This window comes from Carassius auratus, chromosome 17, assembly GCF_003368295.1.
Source record: "Carassius auratus strain Wakin chromosome 17, ASM336829v1, whole genome shotgun sequence".
Classification (NCBI taxonomy): Eukaryota; Metazoa; Chordata; class Actinopteri; order Cypriniformes; family Cyprinidae; genus Carassius; species Carassius auratus.
In genome coordinates this window covers 10655380-10681324 of record NC_039259.1, presented here as the reverse complement: position 1 = coordinate 10681324, position 25945 = coordinate 10655380, and the positions used below count along the sequence as shown (strand labels likewise).

The 25945-nt window shown below is 37.6% G+C and overlaps 5 protein-coding genes across 8 annotated transcripts in view; 2 read left to right on the top strand and 3 right to left on the bottom strand.

The window, feature by feature from the left end:
- The window catches only part of LOC113117233 (zinc finger and BTB domain-containing protein 8A-like), a 4235-nt gene extending 3077 nt beyond the window's left edge, over nucleotides 1–1158 (top strand). For both annotated transcript variants that reach the window (XM_026285763.1, XM_026285764.1), the window contains exons 3-4: nucleotides 1–43; nucleotides 284–1158. The exon at nucleotides 1–43 is cut by the window's left edge and continues 127 nt beyond it. In XM_026285763.1, coding sequence (XP_026141548.1) covers nucleotides 1–43; nucleotides 284–604 — 364 coding nt within the window. In that variant the 3' untranslated portion in view covers nucleotides 605–1158. The remainder of the gene's footprint in view (nucleotides 44–283) is intronic.
- Nucleotides 1159–1440: 282 nt separating this feature from the next.
- LOC113117234 (hydroxymethylglutaryl-CoA lyase, mitochondrial-like) lies at nucleotides 1441–7218 on the top strand. 2 transcript variants are annotated; one of them, XM_026285767.1, is made up of 8 exons: nucleotides 1441–1572; nucleotides 1688–1756; nucleotides 2010–2117; nucleotides 2237–2332; nucleotides 2448–2596; nucleotides 2698–2950; nucleotides 3164–3289; nucleotides 5814–7218. In XM_026285767.1, exons 1-8 carry the CDS (start codon nucleotides 1474–1476, stop codon nucleotides 5913–5915), a joined length of 1002 nt encoding a protein of 333 aa, XP_026141552.1. In that variant the 5' UTR covers nucleotides 1441–1473; the 3' UTR covers nucleotides 5916–7218. The 2 variants fall into 2 exon arrangements, with proteins under 2 accessions (XP_026141552.1, XP_026141550.1); XM_026285765.1 differs by having other exon boundaries at nucleotides 1667–1756.
- A 752-nt stretch (nucleotides 7219–7970) lies between these two features.
- Nucleotides 7971–11231, bottom strand: LOC113117235 (gap junction beta-3 protein-like). 2 transcript variants are annotated; one of them, XM_026285769.1, is made up of 2 exons: nucleotides 11050–11231; nucleotides 7971–9971 (listed from the first exon to the last, which is right to left on the bottom strand). In XM_026285769.1, exon 2 carries the CDS (start codon nucleotides 9888–9890, stop codon nucleotides 8958–8960), a length of 933 nt encoding a protein of 310 aa, XP_026141554.1. In that variant the 5' UTR covers nucleotides 9891–9971; nucleotides 11050–11231; the 3' UTR covers nucleotides 7971–8957. The 2 variants fall into 2 exon arrangements, with proteins under 2 accessions (XP_026141554.1, XP_026141553.1); XM_026285768.1 differs by having other exon boundaries at nucleotides 7971–9988; nucleotides 11050–11229.
- Nucleotides 11232–14862: 3631 nt separating this feature from the next.
- LOC113117232 (gap junction beta-4 protein) lies at nucleotides 14863–17237 on the bottom strand. The gene is made up of 2 exons (XM_026285762.1): nucleotides 16975–17237; nucleotides 14863–16260 (listed from the first exon to the last, which is right to left on the bottom strand). Exon 2 carries the CDS (start codon nucleotides 16214–16216, stop codon nucleotides 15419–15421), a length of 798 nt encoding a protein of 265 aa, XP_026141547.1. The 5' UTR covers nucleotides 16217–16260; nucleotides 16975–17237; the 3' UTR covers nucleotides 14863–15418.
- Nucleotides 17238–17884: 647 nt separating this feature from the next.
- Nucleotides 17885–25592, bottom strand: wdr43 (WD repeat domain 43). The gene is made up of 18 exons (XM_026285761.1): nucleotides 25331–25592; nucleotides 24295–24429; nucleotides 23971–24092; nucleotides 23768–23888; nucleotides 23563–23681; nucleotides 22815–22917; nucleotides 22659–22723; nucleotides 21932–22094; nucleotides 21766–21852; nucleotides 20771–20896; nucleotides 20494–20637; nucleotides 20280–20366; nucleotides 19794–19825; nucleotides 19631–19694; nucleotides 19366–19479; nucleotides 19208–19277; nucleotides 18847–18905; nucleotides 17885–18772 (listed from the first exon to the last, which is right to left on the bottom strand). Exons 1-18 carry the CDS (start codon nucleotides 25529–25531, stop codon nucleotides 18620–18622), a joined length of 1965 nt encoding a protein of 654 aa, XP_026141546.1. The 5' UTR covers nucleotides 25532–25592; the 3' UTR covers nucleotides 17885–18619.
- Nucleotides 25593–25945: the final 353 nt, after the last annotated feature.

Below are 25945 nucleotides of genomic sequence, written 5' to 3'. Positions count from 1 at the left end.
ACGTTTCACTCGCCTGGAACACCTGCGCAGCCATTTTGAGACGGTGAGAAACACACTCAGCTTCACACGTGTCTATTAACACCACCACAGGCTATAGATCCACATGCTACTACTGTTGGTCATTAATTTAGATCTTGTACTGTGTGTGATCACTTTAAGTCATGGATGAATTAAGTCAAGTGTAATGGATGTAATTAAACGAAGTACCTATTTTTTTCAGGCTGTCTAAAAAAAAATTATTGTGGTCTCTTAAACATCCCGTGTTGTCACATGTGTTCCACAGATCCATCAGGCCCGTAAGCTGGTGTGCAGGAAGTGCAAACGGCATGTAACTGAAGTCACTGGGCGAGTTGTAAGCGAGGGAACCCGCAAATACAGGCTGTGTGATGTTTGCATTCAAGAGAGCGGCTACAGTGAGTTGATTACTGATGGGACTGATGGAAATGAGGACAAGGAAGGCCTGTTGTTGGGTGTGGAAGAGGGTATGAGTGAGAACAGGCAAATTGCATGGGTCATGGATGACGATGACCTCGCAGAAGATTCCGGAGCAGATCTCATAATACAGGAAGTGGAGGACAGCGACGAGGAAGCCAGTGGAAAGTGATGATACGCTTGTGGTTGTGTGTGAAAGGGGGAATGGGCTAGAGCTGTCTTCCTGGCAGTTTATGGTCTGTTAAAAACTCATAAGGGAAATGATTGTGCATTTTTGTACAAATAAAAACACTTTCTCATTGAAAATCTAAAGTATTAAAATATAACTGCTTTTATAAAAGTACAAGTATATTTCTGTAACTGAAAGTATATTTAGTTTAATTCAAAAGGCATTTATGGGCAAAATGACAATGCGTTAATGTAATTTAGATACAATGAGACAGAATTTTCTGTAATAAAAAAGAAACTGCAATATTCTAGTTTTGACTTTAAGCTTTTACAGCAGTTTTATGTTTTCACATTAGTTTACTACAACTCTAGTTAATGCCAAGGTTTACATATGTCGTTTAATAAACTATGCTGCATGAAGTCCACGTGACCTACTTTGTGTGAAGTGTACCAGACTCATTTATTTATTTAAAACAAAACAGTTATATTTGTTACCAGTCACAGGCTCGACATAAACATTGTCTAAATAAAATATTGTATGTATGAATATATGTGCTTCTGTTTCACTCTCGATATATCATCTTTGCCATTTGTCTTATTTTGACAGAACATTATTTGCGCTATTATTATCTGGTCTAAGGAAATATATTTTATACACATGCAGTTTATATCATTGGCATTTACCGACAAGTAACAACCTCTTGGAATGATTATTTTACTTTTTTTACTACTTTTTGGACAAACAAGAAAAACATTCAGCTCATGAGCCACGATGACAGATTGGTGCTGAGCCTCTCGAAATCTCCCGTGTTATCGCGAGATCTAAATCCATATATGAGCTCATGACGTCAGGGCGAATGGGGGCGTGTGAAGATGGCGGCGCTCATAATGAGAGTTGGTCCAGGATCTTTCGCTTCTGCTCGGGTTCACAGACCCGCTCTGTGCTCCGCTGCTGCCGCAATAATCAGATCCGTAAGTTCACGCGCGTACTCCTCTGAATGTGACGATGTTACGTGGTTTGTGTGTACCTAAATGAATTAAATTGCGTGCGTGCGTGATCTGACAGGTCAGTGTTTCTGCCACACAGTCAAGCTCATTACCTGAGAGGGTTAAGATCGTAGAGGTCGGACCCCGAGATGGACTTCAGAATGAGAAGGTTAAGAGTTTTCTGTGATTCTGAATGCACCTGCATCAACACCAGCAGACAGCGCTGTGCTGTGTGATTAAACACTTCTGTTTTACGTTTGCCAACTGTCAAACCCTGTTGACACATAGTGAATAGTTATTTCAGAAGGTTTGTCTTGGTAGTAAAATAGTAAAGTAATTGAAGTGTCACAAATAATGATGGGCATGTAAAGTAAAATACAAGATCCGTATCATTTCTGTTAATCAAACTCTGCATCCATCAGACCGTCGTTCCAACGGAGGTGAAGATCCGTCTGATCGATATGCTCTCCGAGGCAGGACTCCCTGTCATTGAGGCCACAAGTTTTGTCTCACCTAAATGGGTCCCTCAGGTGAGAAGCAGCATACGCCATCAGAGCCTGTGAACATTTCAGAAACAAATTCTCACAACATAAAATAAATCACTATAAAGAGAGCAAATTATGAGAGATTGGCTGCATTTGATTGGCAGATGTCCGATCAAGAGGAAGTGATGCGTGGTCTCCACAAGAAAGCTGGCGTGAACTACCCCGTTCTGACCCCTAATCTGAAGGGATTCCAGGCTGCTGTGAGTGAAATACAACACAGACTGTTAAAGTGCTAGTGCTATATTAAATATGCTTATTTATATCCTACCATTCAAAATGTTGGGATTAGTAAGAGATGTATACATATAATCTCAGATGAAGGCTGGTGCAAAAGAGGTGGCAATATTTGGTGCTGCATCAGAGCTCTTCAGTAAGAAGAACATCAACTGTTCAGTGGATGAGAGTCTTCTGCGCTTTGAGGAGGTGATGAGAGCAGCCAATCAAGAGGGGGTTCCTGTGAGAGGGTAAGATATCTGCTGATGGCACATTTCAGTGTCTCGGTTATTTTTCCATAGCCCAGTGCTCTTATTACAGAAAATGTCTTCTCTTTCTCTGTTATTCCCAGTTATGTGTCATGTGTGCTGGGTTGTCCATATGAAGGGAAAGTATCGCCAAACAAAGTGGCAGAGGTTGCAAAGCGACTGTATTCCATGGGCTGCTATGAGATTTCACTTGGCGATACTATCGGAGTGGGCACTCCAGGGGGCATGACGGAGATGTTGAATGCTGTGAAGAAAGAGGTTCCTGTGGAGGCTTTAGCGGTTCACTGTCATGACACTTATGGACAAGCACTCGCTAACATACTTGTAGCATTACAGGTATGGAAGTGTGTGGAATAAATGCCTCTTACCTCTCTGCCTGCCTGTATTGATTTATATTTTTACTATATTCATATTGGTTTACTGTCAACTTTAGTGACACATGCCTTGAGTGCATACTATCCATTCTCGCCTCTTCATTTTTCACATTCTTAAAATGAGCAACCGGTTTTTAAATACAACACACCTTTTTTTTCATGTGTTCTTTTCTAGAATGGGGTAAGTGTTGTGGACTCATCCGTTGCTGGGCTGGGAGGCTGCCCTTATGCCCAAGGGGCTTCTGGGAATGTTGCAACTGAAGATGTGGTCTATATGCTGCATGGACTGGGAATCCATACTGTAAGTACAGGACTGTGTCTGTCACATTTAAATCTTAATCTCACAGTCAAATTTATCGGCAGTCTGGATTCTTTCAGAAGATTCTGATCTGTACATGCATAATCTCACCAGTCTGACCTTAAACAGCTTCCTTTAATGGGGAACGTCACTCATAAATCATGACCGATTTTGCGGGATTATGGTTTAACTTCTCATAAATTCACAGGCTTTCTATAAACTATGCTATTATTAAAATTTTGGGATTGGTAAGAGTTAAAAAGCCTTCTGCTCACTAAGGCTGCATTAATCAGAATAAAAATTCTGGTCCAAGACACTGAATCCCTGCTGTTTTCAAGGCAGAAGTTTCTGAATCTACCAAAGACTGTTAGTAATATGAATAATATTATGTAGTAATAGTGATATTATGAAATAGTACAATATAAAATAACTGTTTTCTACAAACCCGATTCCAAAAAAGTTGGGACACTGTACAAATTGTGAGTAAAAAAGGAATGGAATAATTTACAAATCTAATAAACTTATATTTTACTCACAATAGAATATAGATAACATATCAAATGTTGGAAGTGAGAAATGTTGAAATGTCATGCCAAATATTGGCTCATTTTGGATTTCATGAGAACTACACATTCCAAAAAAGTTGGGACAGGTAGCAATAAGAGGAAAAGATAAATATACATATAAGGATCAGCTGAAGGACCAATTTGCAACTTCTTTTTGCAACGTTAATTGATAACATGATTGGGAATAAAAAGAGCCTTTCAGAGTGGCAGTGTCTCTCAGAAGTCAAGATGGGCAGAGGATCACCAATTCCCCCAATGCTGCAGTGAAAAATAGTGGAGCAATATCAGAAAGGAGTTTCTCAGAGAAAAATTGCAAAGAGTTTGAAGTTATCATCATCTACAATGCATAATATCATCCAAAGATTCAGAGAATCTGGAACAATCTCTGTGCGTAAGGGTCAAGGCCGGAAAACCATACTGGATGCCTGTGATCTTCGGGCCCTTAAGACAGCACTGCATCACATACAGGAATGCTACTGTAATGGAAATCACAACATGGGCTCAGGAATACTTCCAGAAAACATTGTCGGTGAACACAATCCACCGTGCCATTCGCCGTTGCTGGCTAAAACTCTATAGGTAAAAAAGAAGCCATATCTAAACATGATCCAGAAGCGCAGGTGTTTTCTCTGGGCCAAGGCTCATTTAAAATGGACTGTGGCAAAGTGGAAAACTGTTCTGTGGTCAGAAGAATCAAAATTTGAAGTTTCACCCATAGAAAACATTTGGCGCATCATAAAGAGGAAGATGCAACAAAGAAGACCTAAGACAGTTGAGCACCTAAAAGCCTGTATTAGACAAGAATGGGACAACATTCCTATTCTTAAACTTGAGGAACTTGTCTCCTCAGTCCCCAGAGGTTTGCAGATTGTTATAAAAAGAAGAGGGGATGCCATACAGTGGTAAACATGGCCTTGACCCAACTTTTTTGAGATGTGTTGATGCCATGAAATATAAAATCAACTTATTTTTCCCTTAAAATGATTAATTTTCTCAGTTTAAACATTTGATACCATAATTCCTCAAATAATAGCCGGGGCCTTTATTTACCTGAACTGCAGAAGGTCACAGGCTTTAATTAGAGGCAGGCCTTTATTTCCAGTTCCATCTGTTTGATAAGTAATGGTTTTAAATAACCTGTTTTAAATTAAATCTTTATTTTTAAAAGATAGCATCCAGTGGACCGAGATCATAACATTAGCACAGAATCAGTTTAGAATCAATCACCAAAATAATCAGTTCGGTTCAGATGCGCTCTGTGTCAGTCTGCTTCACGCTGAATCACGCATGCGCAGTATCATCAGCTCGGATGCGTCTGACAGAAACTCTTCTCAGTTCAGTGTACTGGTGATCCGAAAAACCGATGCAACCGGTTCTTGACTCGAGAACAAGAAACGCTCCGGCAGTGTTCGTTCGTTATCTGGCTCTGCTGCACAAATTTTCCTCCGGCCTTTATTTGTCCGTGTCGACCATGCCCCCGGCCACTATAAGAGGCCCGGCGTTTATTTGAAACTGGTTTTTATTTGAGGAATTACAGGGTATGTTATCTATGTTGTATTCTGAATAAAATATTGAAATTTGTAACTTCCACATCATTGCATTCTGTTTTTATTCACAATTTGTACAGTGTCCCAACTTATTTGGAGTCAGGTTTGTATTTTAATAGATTTGAAAATGTAAATGTAATAAAATTAAAAATGTAGTTTCTGTGATGCCAAAGCTGAATTTTCAGCAGCCATTACTCCAGTCTTCAGCGTCATATGATTCTTCAGAAATCATTCTGATATGCTGATTTGGTGCTTGAAAAACATGTGGGGTCAGAGAAGGAATGGAAAGTGGTTGTAAAATAAATTTCATAGAAATGCCACAAATACATTACTGGGCTTCAGCATATAAAACTAAATAATCATGTAAAAAAAGGAGTTATGCCACACATTTAAGCTGTAGTTTCTTTGTTTCAGGGAGTGGATCTGCCCAAACTGTTGGACGCTGGCTCATACATCTGTCATTCACTCAACAAAAAGACAAATTCAAAAGTAGCTCAGGCCTCCTGCAAGCTCTGAACTCTTCTTTCTCTTTATAGAGATTATAGTCTCGGGTATGATGACATTACTCTTTTGGAGCTCACACTACATTACCCTTTCGTACGCAGTGAAATCTCTTCATTTCTAACATTTTTCAAGTATTTCTAAACACAGTGGAGCTGGACATTGGGGATCAGCGCATCCATACTCTACTGTGAATGTTTGACAAGGGTGCTTGTGAGCTCACATCAATCAATATTCACAGCCACAGACCCAAACTGTTCTCTTGTGTCTTGATTTCTGGCAGGCAATCTTTATATATTTATATTTCTAATTAATTAAATATTTTACATAGTGCTGAAGCAATAAATGCAAGGGACTTAATTTGACTTGGCAGAGTATTAAGAATCTAGAATGAAAATGTTTTTCTGGTTACATTTACTAGCGTCATTGTCTTTCAGAATCAGATGTCACAAATAGTTTTAAATATGACATCCTCATACTTGTGTCTTGTGACTCATTTTGAAGACAGAAATATCTGTCATTATCAGACAAAAGCATTATGCTGGTAATCATAACAAAAAAGACTCACAGAACTTTAGATAACAGAGTAATGTACCATTAGGACTACTGATTAATTTTGTTTCTTTCCAGGAAAAAACATGAATAATACATGCTATTTCCATGCTAAGGAAAATCTCTTACCCTTCAAGTTTGCTGATGCCTGTAAATGACCTTAAATTTATTGTAGAGGCATGTCTTTTCATGTGTGCAACAACTTATTGTTTGTATTTGTATTGTTAACTGACATTGTTTTTTTTTTTTTTTTTTGCTTCACACTTTATCTTTAGTGTGTATGATGTTTAATAGAGGATTATTAATTTGAATGATTAAAGACAAGATCAGGAGAAATGTGAACTTATGCATCCTTATGCAATGTGCCAAACTTCTTTTTTACCAATTAGGCTGACACCTGAACTTTTCATAAAAGTAACAAACATAAAACTGCATCCTTTTGCCAAAAGGAAAGTAACCATTTTAGTTACATAAAGCACTTCTGTTGGCAGTTGAAGGCTGATCAACAAGTCTACACATTTACGCATTTTGTTTGACGTCACACAGCCACCCTCAAAAACATGTTTTACAAATGTATGCATGAATAAGACAAAAAAGAGAGTTATTCAGAAGTGAATAATAGTTTTTGTACACTAATCAGGAAGTGACATCCTGTCTATGCATGTTTATATTTGTATTTAGGGAAAAAATAGTATTTAGTAGTTGTTTTTTAAAGTAGTTCTCAGTATATTAATATGACTTTTTATGAATAAAAGAATTAAGTTTATATGTCAGATGCTAACTGTAATAGCAGGTAAACTGTTTTAAATCAGTCAAAACGAATTAAATGGACGCATGGACAAAGAATCCCACTGTCATTCCAAAGTTTGGGGTCAGTAGGATTGTTTAATGTCTGTGAAAGACATGTCTTGTGCTCATATAGGCCATCAGTCACATGATCCTTCAGAAAACATTCTGATATGCTTATTTGGTGCTCAAGAAATATTTTTCAGTACTGTTGGCAACAATTCAACTGTGCAGTGTTGTTGCATACCATGTAAAATGTTTCTCACAGTATTTTGTATCCATATGAAAGTATTTACTTTGATCAAATTAATGCATCCTTGCTGAATGAAAGTATTAAAAATCTCAGTGACCCCAAACATTTGAATGGTTTTGCAAAGATATGAAATGGATCAGTGAAAATTGATCAGTATTCCACAATTTCCGACAAATGATAGTGAATAATGAATAAAAGAGAATACAAATTTAAGGAAGTGGATAAACAAATTCATTTTGAGAAGGTGGAACATGTTCCATGTTCTCAAAGTTAATTTGTTTATCAACTTCCTTAAATCTGTTTCCTCTTTGATTTAAATCTGTTCATAATTTAAGCTATTCCTTTTTCACATCACAATGATCTTTAAAAATGTAACAAAATGTTTAATTTTTTACTTTATTTGTACAGTATCAGAATGAATAAACTTTAAAAGCTTGTAAAAAAAGTTGAATATTATATTACATACAAAAAAAGAACTCCATTCTGACAATTTTATGAAAATCATGAAAGAAATTCACAAGGTAATTTGTCAGTGTGTAGATTAATTTTTGATACAAAGTCAGGGTGTGCAGTATAATGAGACAGACCCGTGCAAATGGTTGCCAAGTGTAGATCAGATGAGGTTTGTCCACAGTCTACAGTAAAGTTACCACAAATAATGGAAAACAAAAATACCCTGATTGCCCTTATGGACATATATTCTATATACCTCTCATTTTTCCAGTATAAGAATTTAAGTCCAGATAGAGTTTGGCTGTGTTTGCATATAAACATCCACTATGATCTCTATGAAACTCAAAGTTGAAACAGCTTCAACTTTAAAAATGTGTTCTGATCTTTGTAACAAATACCAGGACATTGAGAAATGAGACAGCGTAAACAATGACACCCATGAGGCATTTATGACGTCTTCTAACATACAATGAACTCCACTCTTCCTCCTATCTTTTAGTGTGCTTGTGAAGCTTGAAGTGGGTTTTGTATGCAAGGTGTGTTCACCATGAATGCATTCTTGGTTACTTGATCACTCTTTAGCTTTTTCATGGGTTTTCACCTTTGTTCTTTTTAAGAAATGTATGAGAGAGCAATGCATTCAGTCCCCATTAATTCTTAGGATCATGGCTGGTACTGTGAGCTGGAGTTGAAGCCTGAAGGAACTAGGCTCTTAATCAAAAGACTCCAGGTTTGGACCCAGGTTCCAGTGACATCACAATCCTGATTGATCTCCACTGCTCCATTAATCAAGACACTTAATCCCTACTGTTTCCCAGGAAAAAGTTTCTGAAATCTGGCATACAGAATGTCACAAACCATCTGCCAAATAACAAACACCCACTAGATCGGCAGTTTTATATGTCTTGATGGACGATGAACTACTTTGAGACTGTTCAGATATTCAAAGCTTGTTTTATGTCCCCCGATCCCTCTGTAAATACTTGATGGAGAATGAAACGTGGAAACATTCTTCAAATTATATCAGACTGCATCTTGTACATGGGAACTGAGAGGTTTGGAGCAGAAGCTATCATGTCTCCACTCGATCTATAGGCTGGCTTAAATGTTGGCTTGAGCTCAGATTTAAACTGTGGTTTAGTCCCAGGTTTATACTCAGGCTTAAAGTCTGGTTTAGACTCAGATTTAAACTCGGATTTTCTGCCCAATTCATGCAAGGGAATGGTGCAGTTGCTGTCCTCGTCTTGGTATCGTCCATTAAGCGGTGTGCTGCTTCTTTGGTGCCTCTTACACTTGTTGGCACATCGAATGACACGTTTTGAGATCAGGTAGATGATCTCACAGACACTGAGCACTATGCAAAGGGCTGAAGCTCCAACCATGAAGTAGGTGAAGACTCTTTTCTCTGTGGGTCGTCCAATGTAACAGTCCACAACGTTGGGACATGGCTGGACCTCACACTTCACCAGCCGTGGCAGGTAGAAACTGTCATAAATGTGATGGAGGATGTAGAGGAAGGTGATCTCGATGCCGGTCTTGACAAAAAGGCTGATCAGGTACGTCCACCACAGTCCACCGTGTTTCTTCCCTGTGTTGTCGTAGAGCTTGGCTTTTTCTCCGTGCTTCTCACGGAACTTGCGTTCGCGCTCGTCCCGGTACTTCACGTGCATGACCACCATCAGTGATGGACAGGTGACGAAGATGAGCTGCAGGGCCCACAGTCGGATGTGGGAAATGGGGAAGAAGTAGTCATAGCAGACGTTTGCGCAGCCCGGCTGCTTGGTGTTGCAGTCAAAGTCTTTCTGCTCATCGCCCCAAACTCTCTCAGCCGCTACAACGTAAACCATCACCCTGAACACAAAAACCACTGAGAGCCAGATCCGGCCAAATGCAGTGGAGTATTTATTCACCCCACTGAGCAGGGCTTGAAAAGTCTTCCAGTCCATGGCTCAGAGCAAGGCCAAGTCACACTTGGTGTCCTCTGATCCTCTTTAACACTGAATATGTCTGATGAAGAATACAGCAGCCTGAAGATGGAAAAAAAAAAATCACAATGATGGAACTCATTCCAAACAACTTCTATAAGTTTTTAAAAGCACCATGGTGGGATAGTTCAACCATTTCCTCACTCTCATGTTATTCCAACATACTGAAAATGTGATATTTTAAAGACCAATCTTATCCATATGAATGGATTATGGTGATTTTGGGATTAGCAGATCACTTTAGGTGAGGATTAAAGTTAATAATTACTTAATTTTCTTTCTGTTAGTCACAGAATGCTATCGCCTGAATTTAGAAGACTTGAAGTATATAATAGTCATATGGATCACTTTTATAATAAATTCATGGTTTCTTTTATTTTATTTTGAAGCTAATCAAATCAAACAGATTTAGATGGACATGAAGGTGTGTGAAGGATGACAATTTTATTTAGTTGTGTGTGAACTATACCTTTAAATGCTTTAGAATGGTGTATGCTCAAATAATAAATTGCTAATTGTAAGATAGGCCATCACGCCATTCATCATCTCCATCATCAGAAAAGGCAATAATAATAATAATTGCTCTATAATTTTTATATAAGTTTTAGAGCTTTACCTTTAATACACATCCTCCATATTATTATTATTTATTATTAGTATCTACGTCTGAGTCCGGCTGTTTTGTGTAAACTACAGTGTCAACCAGTGCTTCTCTCTTTCTCGCTACTTTGTCTTCAATTTCTTTGTCCATCGGCGGTTGTCGTTTTTAATTGCCAGTGGCAGTTAAGTTGTTCTCCAGCACTGTAATTATCAAATATTTCGATTTCTTTTGTAAAAACAGGCATATTTGTAATAATGTACCATATTAAACAGCGCATAAAATCGCAACTAAATATAGATTTCACATTTTAAAACAACCCGCAAGTTGTTACCTCAGGATATACTTTTAAAAAGTTCAACCACTTGCCTTTAAATACTAATCAGAAAAATCGATTCGATCGAGTAGAAATGACAGCTCAAAGTGAACGGAAACAAGGATGTTCTCATGTAAACATTTCTATAGCGCGAATGTGAATGTGAATCGCTTCTAAAATTGTACAAAACAATGTTTATTACTTACTTTGTATGTATCTTTTCTCTTGTAAATGAGCGGTGTTAATCTCTTTTCCGTAATTAGTTTCTCTGAAGTTGGGTTTCTCTGTGGATCTGGTTTGGTAACACGCCTCAGTGAGGGTGGAGTTCAGTTTTCAGACTAGAGGACAGCTTGGCCATAAACCCCGAACTTTAAGATAGCAAGCTAACTAAATACATATTTGTATGTAAAATGCTCTCTCAAAATTATCATACTTTTCTGTGTATTGTCTAAAATGCCCAGTGTAGGGAACAGAGGACTGTTTGGTTTGTAAAGTTACTGTGTAAAATTATTGTAATGTGACTCCATAAAAGTTTTTAGTATAATGTTAATATTATTGTACTGCATTGTCTTTGCAACAAAATAGTAAACCCTTGCCTGTGCAGCCTAGTTACATTCTTCATCTTGTTGTACAATAAATAAGACTCCTTTGTTTGGACAGCTCTGTCAAGTATACACTGTGTGTTAGTGGTCTGTGGTGTTGCCAACGTCTGCAGGCGGCTTCTCCATGTTCAGACTTGTCCTTGAAAGTCTGCACTCCATAGTCACGTAAAAAAAGACCACACCTTGTCCTGAACAACAGCTTTAGAAATGTTTTTGTTGCTTAGAAACTTGTTGTGGGTCTCTGTGCTTTAGCCTTTAGTGTTGTGCCAAGAATCCGGTACTAATTATTTTGTGTAATTAAAGTTAATGTGTTCCCAGTAACTCGTGGATTAGTTCTGGGATGCAGGAAATCCTTGTTATAAGCTCTTTGGTGTGGATATGAATCTATGTCAGCTTGATTATGTGCATCAGTTTTAGTTATGGGAATCTAATGGTTAATGATTTGTGCTGGTAATTCTAAAGATATTCGGTTTGATTCCAAGTATCCCAGAAGTAAAGTTTTCCAGAGGAAAAGTCTCTGTGGTTCTTTCTCATCAAAGCTTGAGAAATTGTCGGTCACAGTGTGAAGTCCTATGACTCACTGCCAAAACATCTGCAGGATGATTCATTCTCCGAATCAGGCATTAAAAGAGCTGTGGTTTTATAATTTTCTCTCTATAATGTTGTCATGAGGATCACCAGTCTTCCTCTCAGTGTGTTTTTAAAGTCTTACAGGAACTCATGCTTTAAACTATTCAGGGTATGTGTTCTGTCTGAACTTGTTTTTTCAGCAAGAGGAAACATTATGAAACATTGTGGAAGAAACACTGAACCAGATCGGGCAGGTCTGTTGTAAAGTTGTTGTTGTTTTTTTTAACTGGTCTACACTTGTTTATGTGGGGGAATGGTTAACTTCAATCTTCAATCAATCAAACTTTTGCGATAGATTTTTAAACAAAGTGCCTATACAGTACATATGGTTAGGAATTGTAGATGTTGATATTTATGGATTAAAGCAAAGTTAACGATGATGAAAAGAGAGAGAGAGGAAGTACAAAAACAATGAAGAGGGTGTGGAATGTTGGTTGTGGTAGAAAAGGAAAGGGTACTACTCATCAGATCGGTTTCCATGCCTTAGGAATGTAGATGTGACTCACAAAACCCTGCTTCAACACGAATTAACTGCATCTACCCTGCTTTTTACTGCACAGAGGTTATGGAGATATCACGATACAGAGAGACAGGCAAAACCTTTGATCACGAAACAGGGAGGGATGTTTTTGTTGTCTTGGGGCGCTTTTGTTTACTGAAAAGAGTGAAGACTGAATAGTGCAACAGAAATACAATCCAGACAAGAACCTGAAATACAATCCAGTTGCAAAGCAGCCCAAGGGTTAGTTTAAGAAAAGTGGTTTATTATTCCATAGTGCAACAGGAATCTGAAAATGTATAGACAGGATTGGCCTAATGCCCAAACATAACCATTGTTATAAATTAAGAGTGTATGTGTGTGTGTGTGCATATATATATATATATATATATATATATATATATATATATATATACACACACACACACACACACACACATACATGTGTAGGTTGATTTTTTTTTAACTGAAAAGCATTCAAAAATTAAATAAGAACCTTTGTTTTCTCATTTTTTCTTGCATTTTTCCAAACTTGGTGTGAATCCAGATAAAATGTCATGCTGACAAAGCACGTAATGTTTATCTTTGCTATTTTCATTCTTGTCATTTTCTTGTTCTACAATAACATGCAGAACAAATGGTTTCATAACTAACAGTTTTCATCTGCATCCTGATTTTAACAGACATCACTGATTGAAACGAGCAGCAGATTGTACGAAAATAAAAAGCAGATTTTAATGTATCTCAAAATGTAAACAACTCTAAACACAGTAATTAGGAAAGAATGCTGAAAGGTTAGCATACAAACAGAGGATTTCTATCCTCGGAGGATGTTTACTTTTCTGGATATGTTTATCAGTGAATGTAAAACTCTCATACACACACACACTGGCAAAATTGCCTTATTTGAATTTGATCATCTGGCAGTGTTGAGCATTTATCAATAAGTTCTTGATGTTTTAAATACTGCAAATTCTTGGAAGACATTAGATTGGAGCACCAAAGTTTAAGTACACATTAGCACAAAAACACACACACACACACACACACACCAGCTAATATACAAAACAGTAACTCAGCAAAAATGATGACAAAATATTGAATAGTAATAAAAAAAATTAAATACAGTACAATCTCTTTTGTACAAATTTGTAAACAAACAAATTTCAATTTACATTCAAATTGAAGTATAAATTAGGGTTCACTATCTAGGTGGATTTGGGGAGCCTGTTTGTAAAAATGTGTTGATTTTAACAGCATTGACTTAAATATATGGAGAAGAAATATAGAATCTTTGTGTGATGTATCTTTGCATCATGTTTTCACATCCAAAGGAAAGATATCATTTTAAAAGCATAATTTATTTTCCACTATGGAAGCCTGTTTCCACTTCAGCGAAATAATAAAAATTGATTGTCAGATAAAGTTTAATTCAACAAGAACTAAAGCTATATGAAATATAGTCCCATTGCAGGGTTGCAGCAACAAGATGTGTCACACTGCACCATAAAAAGTCACATTGTGAGTCACAATTTTGAAAATTAAATGGACAATTTACCGAAAAAAAAAAAAAATTCTTTCATCATTTGCTCACTCTAACATCAGTGCAAACCTGTGAAAGTCCACGTATACCGTGAAAGTCATCAGTGTTGTTTTGCCCCCCAATGACTTTCACTGGGTGGACAAAAACTGTTGAAACATTATTCAGAATATGAAAAGAAAGTTTACAGGTTTGGAAAGACTTGAGGATGAGTAAATGATGACAGAATTTTAATTTTTGTGTGAACTATTTTTTTTTAAGTCACATTGTGAGTTATAAGGTCCCAATTGCTCAGTGTATTTACCCAGAGTTAGATAGATTCTTCCATCAATTAATTATACTACCTTTTGTTTCTTCTAAAAAATGAAGTATAAAAATGTGAAGCAAAGAGTGATCACGTTTTGCTTGTGCACAACTATGTAATAATTAGTAATTATTTCTAATTACCTGTGCTTATACAATCTGTTTTGTATTTGTTTAGTTTAAAGTGTCCGTTGGTGTTGGTGTTCTGGGTCTTGGCTTAACACAGTGGTTTTCAAACCGGTCCTGCAAGCACCCCAATCACCATTTGTGTATGTCTCCTTATATCTGACACACCCATTTAAATATATATACAGCCAAGTATGGTCTCCCATGCTAACAATTCGTGCTCTGCATTTAACCCATCCAAAGTGCACGCACACACACACACACAGCAGTGAACACACACCCAAGGCAGTGGGCAGCCATTTATGCTGCGGCGCCGGGGAGCAGTTGGGGTCCAGTGCCTAGCTCAAGGGCACATAAGTCTTGTTATTGCCAGTCAGAGACTCAAACCCACAACATTTGGGTTGGGAGTCAAACTCTCTAACCATTAGGCCACGACTTCCCCATTTCAGGTCTTGCCAGTCTCTACAAATGAGCTGAAGAGTTGAATCATGTGTGATAGAAAATGGAGACACATAAAATGTAGTGCTGGAGGTGCTCGCAGTACAAGTTTGAAAACCACTGCCCTAAAAGAAGCCACACCACACCCAAATCCCTGAGGAGACTTGGTTTAGTCAAACTAAAGACTGCATCATCCTGGATGTTGGCATTCTGACCCCTAAAAACTTTTCAAATATACAATGTTGTTTATCAGGCCACAACTTTCCAGCAAAAAGATCCAGTGGATATAGGGTTAGCATACAAGCTGCTTCCTCTACTGCCAACCGTCCACTGAGTTGGTCATGTTTGAGTTCACATCCTGGTGAATGAACATGAGGAAAATTTTCCATCTCTCCGAGTCCCACTCTGAGTGGAAGTATTTTCCAAGCTCATGTTTTTTAAGATGAGATGACCGTACTGTATGCTGGCGCTGGCTGGCTGGTGCATGCCAGTTTCTTGCTGTTTGAATCTAAATGAGTATTTGAGCTCCTCATGTTAGCGATGGACCTTGCCTTGTTTATCTGCCGTGAGCCCCGCATCCTGTGAATACATTCAAAGCAGCGTTTGCCCACCAGGTAGAGGATTTCGCAGAGGGAGAGCAGGATGCACACCACGCTTGTCACCACCATGAAGATGGTGAAGATACGCTTCTCTGTGGGCCGCGAGATGAAGCAATCCACCACATTAGGGCAGGGACTCTCAGAACACTTCACCAGGGTGGGGAAGTCATAGCCCTCATAGATGTGATACAGGAGATACACGAAAGTCGCATCCACTCCCATTTTAAAAACCAGCGAGAGGACGTACGTCCACCAAAGACCGCCGCGTTTCTTCCCGGTGTTGGCGTACAACCGCTGACAGCCCTCGCCGAATTTGATACGATGCTTCCGTTCACGCTCCTCACGATAGGCCACATGCAGCACCACGAGGAACGACGGACAGGTGACGAAGATGAGCTGCAGAGCCCACAGACGTATGTGGGACACCGGGAAGAAGTGGTCGTAGCAAACGTTATGGCAGCCTGGCTGAGCAGTGTTACATGCAAAGTCTTTCTGCTCGTCACCCCATACCTTCTCCGCAGCTACGACGAAGACCATGACCCTGAACAGGAAGACTATGGACAGCCAGACACGGCCGAATGCGGTGGAGTACTTGTTGACCCCACTCAGGAGACCCTGAAGAAAAGCCCAATTCATGGCACCCGTGAACGCTCAGGTTATCACACCTGAACACCTCTCACCTGATAGGGAGGGGAGCAGAGAGACAAAAGAAACTTAACGTTACATAAAAAAATCATTTGGGTGGTTTCTGTTATACAAAGTTCAACTACACACTTCTGTGATGCTTCAAAGTTTTATTAATCTTTATCCCTTTAGAAAGATGGAGAAGGGACCACTGTTATAAAATGTATACAATTTTCCGTCTATCTTACAACATGCAGTGCCTTAATATATTTACAACCATTACGTACAAAGTGTTTTAAAATCGTTAGTGATACACACATTCAATTACATATTATTTTACTAAATACATTTCAATGAGGGATGTATAATTAAGCATTTTGGTTAAAGTTTACGTAACTTTGCATATTTTATCATTTTTCAAAAGATATAAGTAGCTATGAACAAACAATATTTAGGTCTAGATCAAAGAAGACGATTTAGAATCAAACATAAAAACAACCCTTGTGTTAAAGTTTCCACATTCAGCCAAGTTGTTCTGGTTAAAAAAATACTATAATAATATTAAAAAAATTTTTTTTAGGAATGATGTCAAACGGATTAAATATATTTAGAAGCATATTTTATAACGATGTTTTACTAATTCCCGAGCATTTTAAACTGTCAGTTACTAAGCTTAAAAAACACTTACGGAAAGTAAAACATAATCTATATATTTGTACTAAATGTATTCGTCGAACAAGCAAACGTAAGATTATTTAGAGTATACTTACAGTCTGAGAACTCGCAGTTGTCTACAGTGAGATCGGAACGCCGTGATTGTCTCGTTTGTTGCAGTTTGGCGAACTGCGGGCGTTAAACACAACTGACACGTGTGATGAACTGAACACAGCGACGCCACCTGCTGGACAAACTCATAAGAGACGCTTGGACGCCACCTACAGGAGAGCAGCAGTTCTGCTTTGAGCTGAACACTACAGCAAAGTTGTGCTTATTAAAAACTATTATTAACCCATTTAGTCCTTTTATTTATAATCAATACATTTACACAACCTTTGGTTACGCATTTAGAAAACGACAAACATCAATTTCTATCTGATGAAATTGTTTAGTCAATCATAGAGAGAGGTCATCTTTCTATTGCAATATAGTTCAGTTGATCAGTTTTAACTATTTGAAAAGTTATCTGAATCTACACTAAAAGTAAATGTGTTACAAATACAGCACAATCAGCAGTAGTTTCCCCTCATGTATTTTCCCCCGTGTGTTTTACTTGTATTTTGAACTGCATTGGGTTGTGCTTTAGGGTTAACAGAAATGTTCATAATATTTATGGATAATGTCCTGACAGAAAACATTCCCAGTACATTGTGCAGTGTTAGTTTGTATTTTATACAGTATTTCAACATTTAGGGAAATAGTTCTAGTAGCAAAATAGATTTAAAAATAATCTTCAAATATTTTTCAGTTAAATAAACACTACTTTAAAAATCAAGTATGGAGAAAGGGTGATTTATGTTTTTTTTAGTATCTAACTGTAGAAGATACTAAATGTATTCAGTCAGCACAGATTTTTGTTGTTTGCTATGGCTGGTTTGCATAGCACTGATATCCATTTTGACTTAATTTTCTGATATTGAAAGCCAGGAAAGAAAATATTAAAGTGTGAATCCAAACAAGAGATGAGAACAAAACAGTATTTATTTCATTTAAACTGTACAACAGTCGCTGATATATTGTTTGCATGAAAAGTTTTGGTTGCTGCTTACCGCAACCACTGTATAATTAAACATATACGCCTCTGGGACTGTGTTTTAAGATTCATGTTGTACTGGGAGAGGTTCACATTTTCTGTTCTCAAGACCGAGAACCGGGTCATGACTGCAGAGGGTGTTTAAAAAAAAAAAAAAAATGGTACCCTCATCTGAAAATCACACACACAGGACACGGTATCAAACATGAGAAATGACTGTGACAGAGAGTAATGACAACATAAATTAAAGTTGGGATCAGAGGACAGTGCTGAAGGGCATGATCATGATACTGTCATATGCTCAGACCTCAGGGATGTCGGACGCCGGATTATGGATGCAATCGGGCGCAGGCGGGTTGGGTTTGGGAATCAATCCCACAGAATCATATAGAAGCTGGTTGACAACACAGAGGCAGTTTCAAGTCAAAGGAAAGTGACTCGAATGGACCTCAAACGCGGGTGTGTGCTTTCCGCACTAGCTCTCAGTCTGGGTCAAGGGTCACACACCCTTATGACTGTTCCGAAAAAGTCCAGGCCGCAAAGGTTATCAAAATTCTATAAAACATAAACTTTTGTTTTGTTACAATAAAATTCAACAAAATGAAAAATAAAATGAAATCATATATAAAGAGTCCTTATTTTTTATCCTGCGGCCAGATTGGGTTTTATTCTTCCTCACTCTCATTTTCAGGGTCCAGATCTGAATCACCATTGGCTTTAGATTCATCATTCATATCTTCCTCTTCATCGTCCTCCTCATCTTTGTGGTTCTTTTTGTCTTCCGTCACTTCCATTGCAGCCTCATCCTCCTCCCAGTTCTGAAGAGACAATCAACATGAGAACAATCCCATAACTCCACATTATATAGACAAGAACTGAGAGGATCTCTTACATCCGAGTCATCTTCAGGACGCCCTTCATCTCCTGACCCTTCCTCCTCATCTGAAGACTCTGTAGAAAAACAAAGAATTTATTCATTTATTTTTTGCCACGTCAGCATTTAAGACAATGAGGAAATTAGTTCAAAAACAGGTCAATTAATGCAAGATAAAGGTTAGACGAGATAAATAGTTCACATACAGAACAGTAAAATGTCTTTAGTTCATTACATTTGTGTATTTTGCAACAATAATTGGTGCTGGTTAGTAAAAAAAAAAAAAAAATATATATATATATATATATATATATATATATATATATATATATATATATATATATATACACACACATAATATATAAAGACAGTTCTTTACCTTCTTCATAAACCAGGTGTGCTTTGTGAGAAATATTACCAACTTTCACAGCACTGTTGTTTGTTGCCACCTAGAAGAGAAAAAAAAAACAAGGAAATGAGCACACCGAAAAATCAAAGCAGTGATCTGTTCTAGTTGCTTGCGTTTGAGCAGCTCACCTGTGTCATGAGCAGGTACAATTTGCCATGGAGTCGGGTGAGCTGCTGATACAACTTCACCCTGCTCTCAATCATATGGTAGATTGAGCCCAACTGAGACACTAGATCCGGCAGCTGTGGGGAAACAAGATGAAGAGATTGAATGAGGAACCCTAAAATAAAGATCTAATGTGGATTCAAGACTAAAGATGCACTGTCACAACATTAAGAGCTTGATTATGTGTGTGTGTGTGTGTGTGTGTGTTAAAGATGCACACAGACTTACCGAGGATAAGTATGATGTGTGCTGTGTAAGTACAGCCTTAAACCACTGAACTATAAGCAGAGCCCTGCACAGAGAAAAACAATCATGTTACAAAAGGTTTAATGCCTTTAAAATATTTAAACATTAAAAGTATCAAAAACCAACAGAAGTGAAAAATACTTACGCAAATGGATGCCCCTGCAGTCTTCTGGACAGCTACAAAAACAACCCCAAAAATTATACATTTTTTATTAAAATTAAAATGCCATTCAAAGTTCTGGGGTCAGCAAGGTTTTAGTTGAAAGACTTATGCTCACCAAGGCTGAATTTATCAAACACACACACAAAAAAAAACTGATACAATTGTAATTTATTCCTTTCATGCAATGCTGAATTTGACTAGTATTTTACTAAGTGTTTCAAATCATTGACAAATCATGCTGATTTGGTGCTCAAGAAACATTTCTTATAAAAGTTGAAAATAGCATATAGTTAGAAACACAGCAGTATAAAGAACTGAATTTATATTAAATATATCAGAAATACTATTGACAATATAATGTCTTTACAGTCACTTTTGGTCAATTTAATAAAAAAAATTATCTTACTGATCCTGAACTCTGAATGCTAATATACACACACACTACATAATGTCAAAATGACAAAATACCTCTTCCAGCAATGGCAGGACAGCCGGAGGTGGTAACCGGGCAACTGTGTTCTTTATCAACATTTCTTTTTTGGTTTGAAATATTTTCTGTTAGGAATAATTAAATTACATGATAATGTTAACAACATGCATAGACGAACACTAAATATCATAATCTTCAAACATTCAACAGATGATCATATTTCATAATTCTGTAGCAAGATGTGTGACTTACGGTAAGGATCCGCTCGTCATTGCTCTCCAGTCCCTGCACAAGCAGTACAGCAAAACTGTCCGTCTGCAGAGAGGATGAGCCTTTCCCAGCAGCCCTGCCTTCGACACTCAACTCAATCTGCTCTAACCGCTCCTCGATAGAAATCTACAATAAGAAGTTTTTGCATGTATTCGATTGCAGAAATTCTTTAGTTTAACTATTGATGGGGGGGGGGGGGGAACCATAGCATGACTTTACACAAAGTTAATGTACTCAGTTGGGAAGTGTTGAGTCTTACCTCTGTGGTACTGTCCGTTTTTTTCCTCTTCTCTGCTTCATTGGGAGTTAATTTGATTGGTGCTTTGTGTCCCGGAAGTCCTGGTACTAAAACCTTGCTCTGTTTATTAACAACCGGTGTCTTCACCTAGAAGATGATGTGCAAATTAATGCATTGAACAGATTTTTAACATCAAGATTTGAGGCTTACTTTTTTTTTTTTTTTTTTTTTAAATATATACACACACTATTCAAAACTTCGGGGTCAATAACATTTAAGAAATTAATACTTTTTTCAAGGTGGCAGTAATTTAAACAAGTTCTAAAACATTGGCATGGTTACAATATATATATATATATATATATATATATATATATATATATATATATATATATATATATATATATATATATATATAAATATATATAATGTAATGTAAAGTAATATTTCAAAAAATGCTGTTGTTAAAAAAATTAAGCAGAACAGCTATTTTCAACATTGAGAACAAGAAATAAATGTTTCTTGAGCACTAAATCAGCAAAACGGAATGATTTCTGAAGGACCATGACACTGAGGACTGAAATTTCAGCTTTACGGTCACAGAAATAAATTACATTTAATAATACATTAAAATAGCACAAATATTTTATATTTCTGAACAAATAATGCAGCATTGGTGAACATAACAGACTTTATTCTTTTAAATCTATCTGATCCCAAACTTTTGAACAGTAGTGCATATACACTAAGTTTTTTATTATATATCTTACATGCTGTAACTTGTTTCCATTTTTCTACATATTTCTATATTTTTGTCTACTTAAATGTTCTAACAGTGTCACAAAGAAGTGTTGAAATATCAAATATTCTAGGTAGTCACACAATTTGTGACAAAACCACATTATACAAATATAAGCTGCTTTTAATAGATGCTGCTGGAAACTAAATGTCAAGTGCCTAATACTCAATAAATCAAAAAGGTAAAGTATATATTAAAGATACAGATGAAGTCTTACCTTGGAGACAGCGGTGTCTACAGAGAGAGAAAGAGTGCCATGTACATCTCTGATTAAGCATACGTGTCTCTCTGACGTGTTAAAAGGCTGTGGGAGGAGACGGCATGTCAGTATAACTGATCAACTGAATAACCCAGTAAAATCAATGTGTTTCTGCTGAACTTACAGTTTTCTCCATGACAGGCTGCAGGTGATGTCCGTATGCCAGCATCAGGTTCTGTCTGTCAGCACACAGAGCTGCTGCGAGCAGAGGCACAGGCACAGGTGAGTCTCCCTTCACAGTGGACACCTGCAGGGAACACACTGGGGACAGCGGCTTCTTACACGGCCTGAGAGAGGAAAATATCAACATGAGCTTCACTGAGCTGTTTTAAAGGGGTATCTCACCCAAAAATGAGAAGTCTGTCATTAATTACTCCCCCTCATGTTGTTCCACACCTGTAAAACCTTCGTTCACCTTCAGAACACAAACTGAGATATTTCTGATGAATTTTGAGAGCTCTCTGACCCTCCCATATTAAACAAGGATCCTAACGCAATCAAGGTCCACAAACGTAGCAAGGAGATATTTTATTATTTTACTGAAAGTTAATATTTTTGCTTCTCTGCACAAAAAGTATTCTCATAGATTAATAAAATTACTATTGAACCACTGATGTCACAAATTATTTTAATGAAGCCCTTACTATCTTTCTTGACCTTGATGGTGATAGTATCCTTGCTGTCTATGGGAGGGTCAGAAATCTCTAGGAATTCATAAAAAATATCTCAATTTATGTTCTGAAAACAAATGAAGGTCTTATAGGTGTGGAACGACATGAGGGGGAGTATATTTTTGTGTGAACTAAGAATTTAACAAGTCATACTAATTAATACAAGATGGACAAACTCACCCATTGAGAAAGTGCTCAAACAGATGAAGCTGACCGTCCTTACACACCACTGCTAACCTCACAGCCTGAGAAACACACAGGCAGGCGTCAGATTTCCATAAACCACAATGACTGATAATTACAGTAGAAGCACAATCCGGCTCAATAAATCCTGACCTCATCTTTGGAGTTGGATGTCTGAAGGTCTATGTGTTGGGGTTCATCTGTCAGAGTAAAAGACACCACAGAGTTCTTGTCTTTGCCGTCAGACCGTACCTGCCTGGTGAACACAGGGGGTAGCAAAGATGATTTCAGTTTAATCAATTCTCAGATTATATTTTTTCTAATTATGTTTTACAATAAGAAAAAATTGAGTTCAAAATATTAGGCGAAGAAAAGGGAAAACTAAATATGTAGTATGAAAACTAAATAGAATATATAATACACATAAGTCACACGCATATAAAAACTATGCTCACAAAGACTCCAGTTGAAATATACTTTAAAGATAAGTGATAATTATAAATAAACATTTCAAACAAAATTCATAACCTAGTTAATATGATTTTAAAGAAAGTTTCTTTGCAAATTTGACATCAAAATACTTCATATAAATTCATAAGCCAATAACTAGAAAATAGGTTCTACACAAACTTGCCAAAATGAAGACATTTTGCACAACACTGATAAAAAAAATGCATTACACAAATTGTTTATTATTCATTATAGCTGTCAGTAAAAATTTAAATAGCAGAGAGATGCTTTGACCGTAATAATCTCAAAACGGACAAATAGTATATATATATATATATATATATATATATATATATATATATATATATATAGTGTTCGGTAATCACTATAGATTCATTTCTTTCAGCAACTTAAAACTAACTTAAAACTAAAAAAAGACAGTATAACATACCACACACTGAGGAGCCTGTCATGAGCTGCCCCTGACAAGAAGTACATCCCATTACTGTCTGGGGGTCGTGTTGTAGCGAAGCATAGAGTCGTTACCATGGTAGAGTGACCTGTGAATTTCTACAAGTATGGGACATCCCATTGTTAAATCTGAAACTTTTCTGTTTTCATTTATCTGAGGCCAGAAACACAGAGGTCAGACTCACCCTGTACACTTCCTTAGTCTCCAGGTTCCACATCTTGATGGTCATTCCTGCCGAGAGCAGCAGCTTTCCATCTGGACTTATACACAGGCTGCTGACGGCCGATCTGTCTGCCTTCCATTTGCTGAAAAACAGAATGTCATGTTTGTAAAATCACATACAACAACTTCACGAAGTGAAGAAAAATCCGACACATAGAGACTCACCAACGAACTTTTCCTGTCTGCAGGTCCCACTCAGCTATGTGTGTGTCATCTGAGCCGCTGTATAACACAGAGTCCTCTGGATGCCACTGAACGCTGTTCACCGGTCCACTGTGACCTCCCTCCTGACAGGTTAAGATATCATTAACCTTCCTAATTTCACCTGCATTATCTGAAGTCACTATAGAAGTGACTTGGTAATGTGTGTCTGTTTGCTTGGCAATTTCAAGTAAACTGTTTTGCAACAAACTTATGCAAAAACCCTTGAATTTTTGAGTTGCATCAGTCGAATATCATAAGAAGCAGCTGTTGGTGATGAATTCTTACCAGAGTGCAATGCAGGTCTCCCTTCACTGTACTGTAGATGAGGACGGACCCAGCAGCAGTGCCCAGAGCCAACAGATCTGACCGCTCAGGTGCCGACCCGGCCTCACATTTCCTCCTCTTCCTCTGTGGCACCTCCTAAAGCACACACATAAAGTAAAATGTATCCTTTTAAAACAATTAAAGTCCTACAGCAGATTCATGAAAATTTATTATTCAGTTAAAAAAAATGTCAGTAATTTACATGAACAAGACTTTAATGCACATCACTTATCAAGAGCTATTTTAAAATACTCAAAAACAGAAAAGAATTCCAAGGCAAATTTTTGCTGTTACTAGTAACTATGGAAGAATGACTTGTCAAAGCTGTTTATGCCCTAGCTACTTTATACAACACTATCCAGAATCAACGAAGTTCTGCTTGTTATTAATATTAACCTGATCGAAAGCCTGTAGCTTAAACTTTGAAGGACACTTTACTAAAGAGCAACAAGTTATAGTTGTGTAAGAGTTGAGCAGCCATGACGGGACCATGTGTTTTCTAAAGTAGAGTTAAATATAAATACAAGTGGTTATTAATAAAACTACAAAAATGTGCATCATATTACAGACATGTTGACATGATTTTTGATAAAAAACTTTTTTTTGTTAACTTCACATCAACTTATTGTTCCTAACTTATGTTATTAGCCACCGACAACCAACAGACGAATATAACAATGTTAACAAACCACAAAACGCGCATGCAGCCGCACTTTTTACATCAGTCTAGTGATTTTACAAGTTTTAATAATGAATTTAGTGTTGGATCAGCGGAACTTGCGGCCTGTGTCTGAACATGTGCCACACGCAACATGTGCGCAGCGCGCTCCACGAGCACAGGTCTAAAACATCCAAAATAGATATTCCTAAACAGTCCGTGTTTAGTTTTATGATCACATTCAGGATAAATGCAGAGCCAAAGCCACCAGTAACCCCTAGAATGATGCACTGCGTTCCCAGGCCGTATCCCCGCCTGCCCCCGAACACTGTGCGCTACCTGAACAGCTCGGCACGGTCCCCATGTCACACAGGTACAGGCTGCGCTCAGGTGCGCGGAAGGCACGTATTCCTGTTGCAGAGTTTTGCTGTCGGTGTTCCAGATGCGCAGTCGCCCGTCCTGTGCGCAGAGAGCCAGGAACTGCTGTGATTTAGCGCTGAAGGAGCACGGTAGCACGGCTCGGCCTCCGTCTGCCGCCATCTTACCATTCCGCGTGCGTCCGTCTGCTCCACGGGAAACACGTGTGAGAGAAAATTGAACAGGGCGCATGCGCAGCTGCACAGACGCATTGGAAACGCTAATTGGCCGCGCTCGATTCAGTGGGCGTGCCATTATTGTTATTAACCAATCACTGATGGATACGGAAGTTTTATGCTCGAGTTTGTTTTCTAGTGGAATTTGAAATTGAAATTTATATTTGGTTATACAATGTATTGCCAGTATCATATACTCTCTGAATAAGAAAGCTGTAAGAACTTTTAAAGTTTGTGAACTTTACAGTATATGTATTTGATTTTATATATGCGTATATGCCTCCCCCTGGCAACTGTTTTTGTTCGTTGTAATTTGTCTTTCTACCTTTTTTCTTTTCCTTTTATTATTATTTTTTTGTTG

Coding starts and splice junctions, on each gene's coding strand:
- LOC113117234 (XM_026285765.1), top strand. CDS start 1,474: ATGGCGGCGCTCATAATGAGAGTTGGTCCAGGATCTTTCGCTTCTGCT. Junction 1,757..2,009: donor ATGGACTTCAGAATGAGAAG/GTTAAGAGTTTT, acceptor TGCATCCATCAG/ACCGTCGTTCCAACGGAGGT. Junction 2,333..2,447: donor TGAAGGGATTCCAGGCTGCT/GTGAGTGAAATA, acceptor ATATAATCTCAG/ATGAAGGCTGGTGCAAAAGA.
- wdr43 (XM_026285761.1), bottom strand. CDS start 25,531: ATGGCGGCAGACGGAGGCCGAGCCGTGCTACCGTGCTCCTTCAGCGCT. Junction 23,682..23,767: donor AGACTAAGGAAGTGTACAGG/GTGAGTCTGACC, acceptor CCATACTTGTAG/AAATTCACAGGTCACTCTAC. Junction 19,278..19,365: donor TGTACCTGCTCATGACACAG/GTGAGCTGCTCA, acceptor TTTCTCTTCTAG/GTGGCAACAAACAACAGTGC.
- LOC113117235 (XM_026285769.1), bottom strand. CDS start 9,890: ATGGACTGGAAGACTTTTCAAGCCCTGCTCAGTGGGGTGAATAAATAC.
- LOC113117232 (XM_026285762.1), bottom strand. CDS start 16,216: ATGAATTGGGCTTTTCTTCAGGGTCTCCTGAGTGGGGTCAACAAGTAC.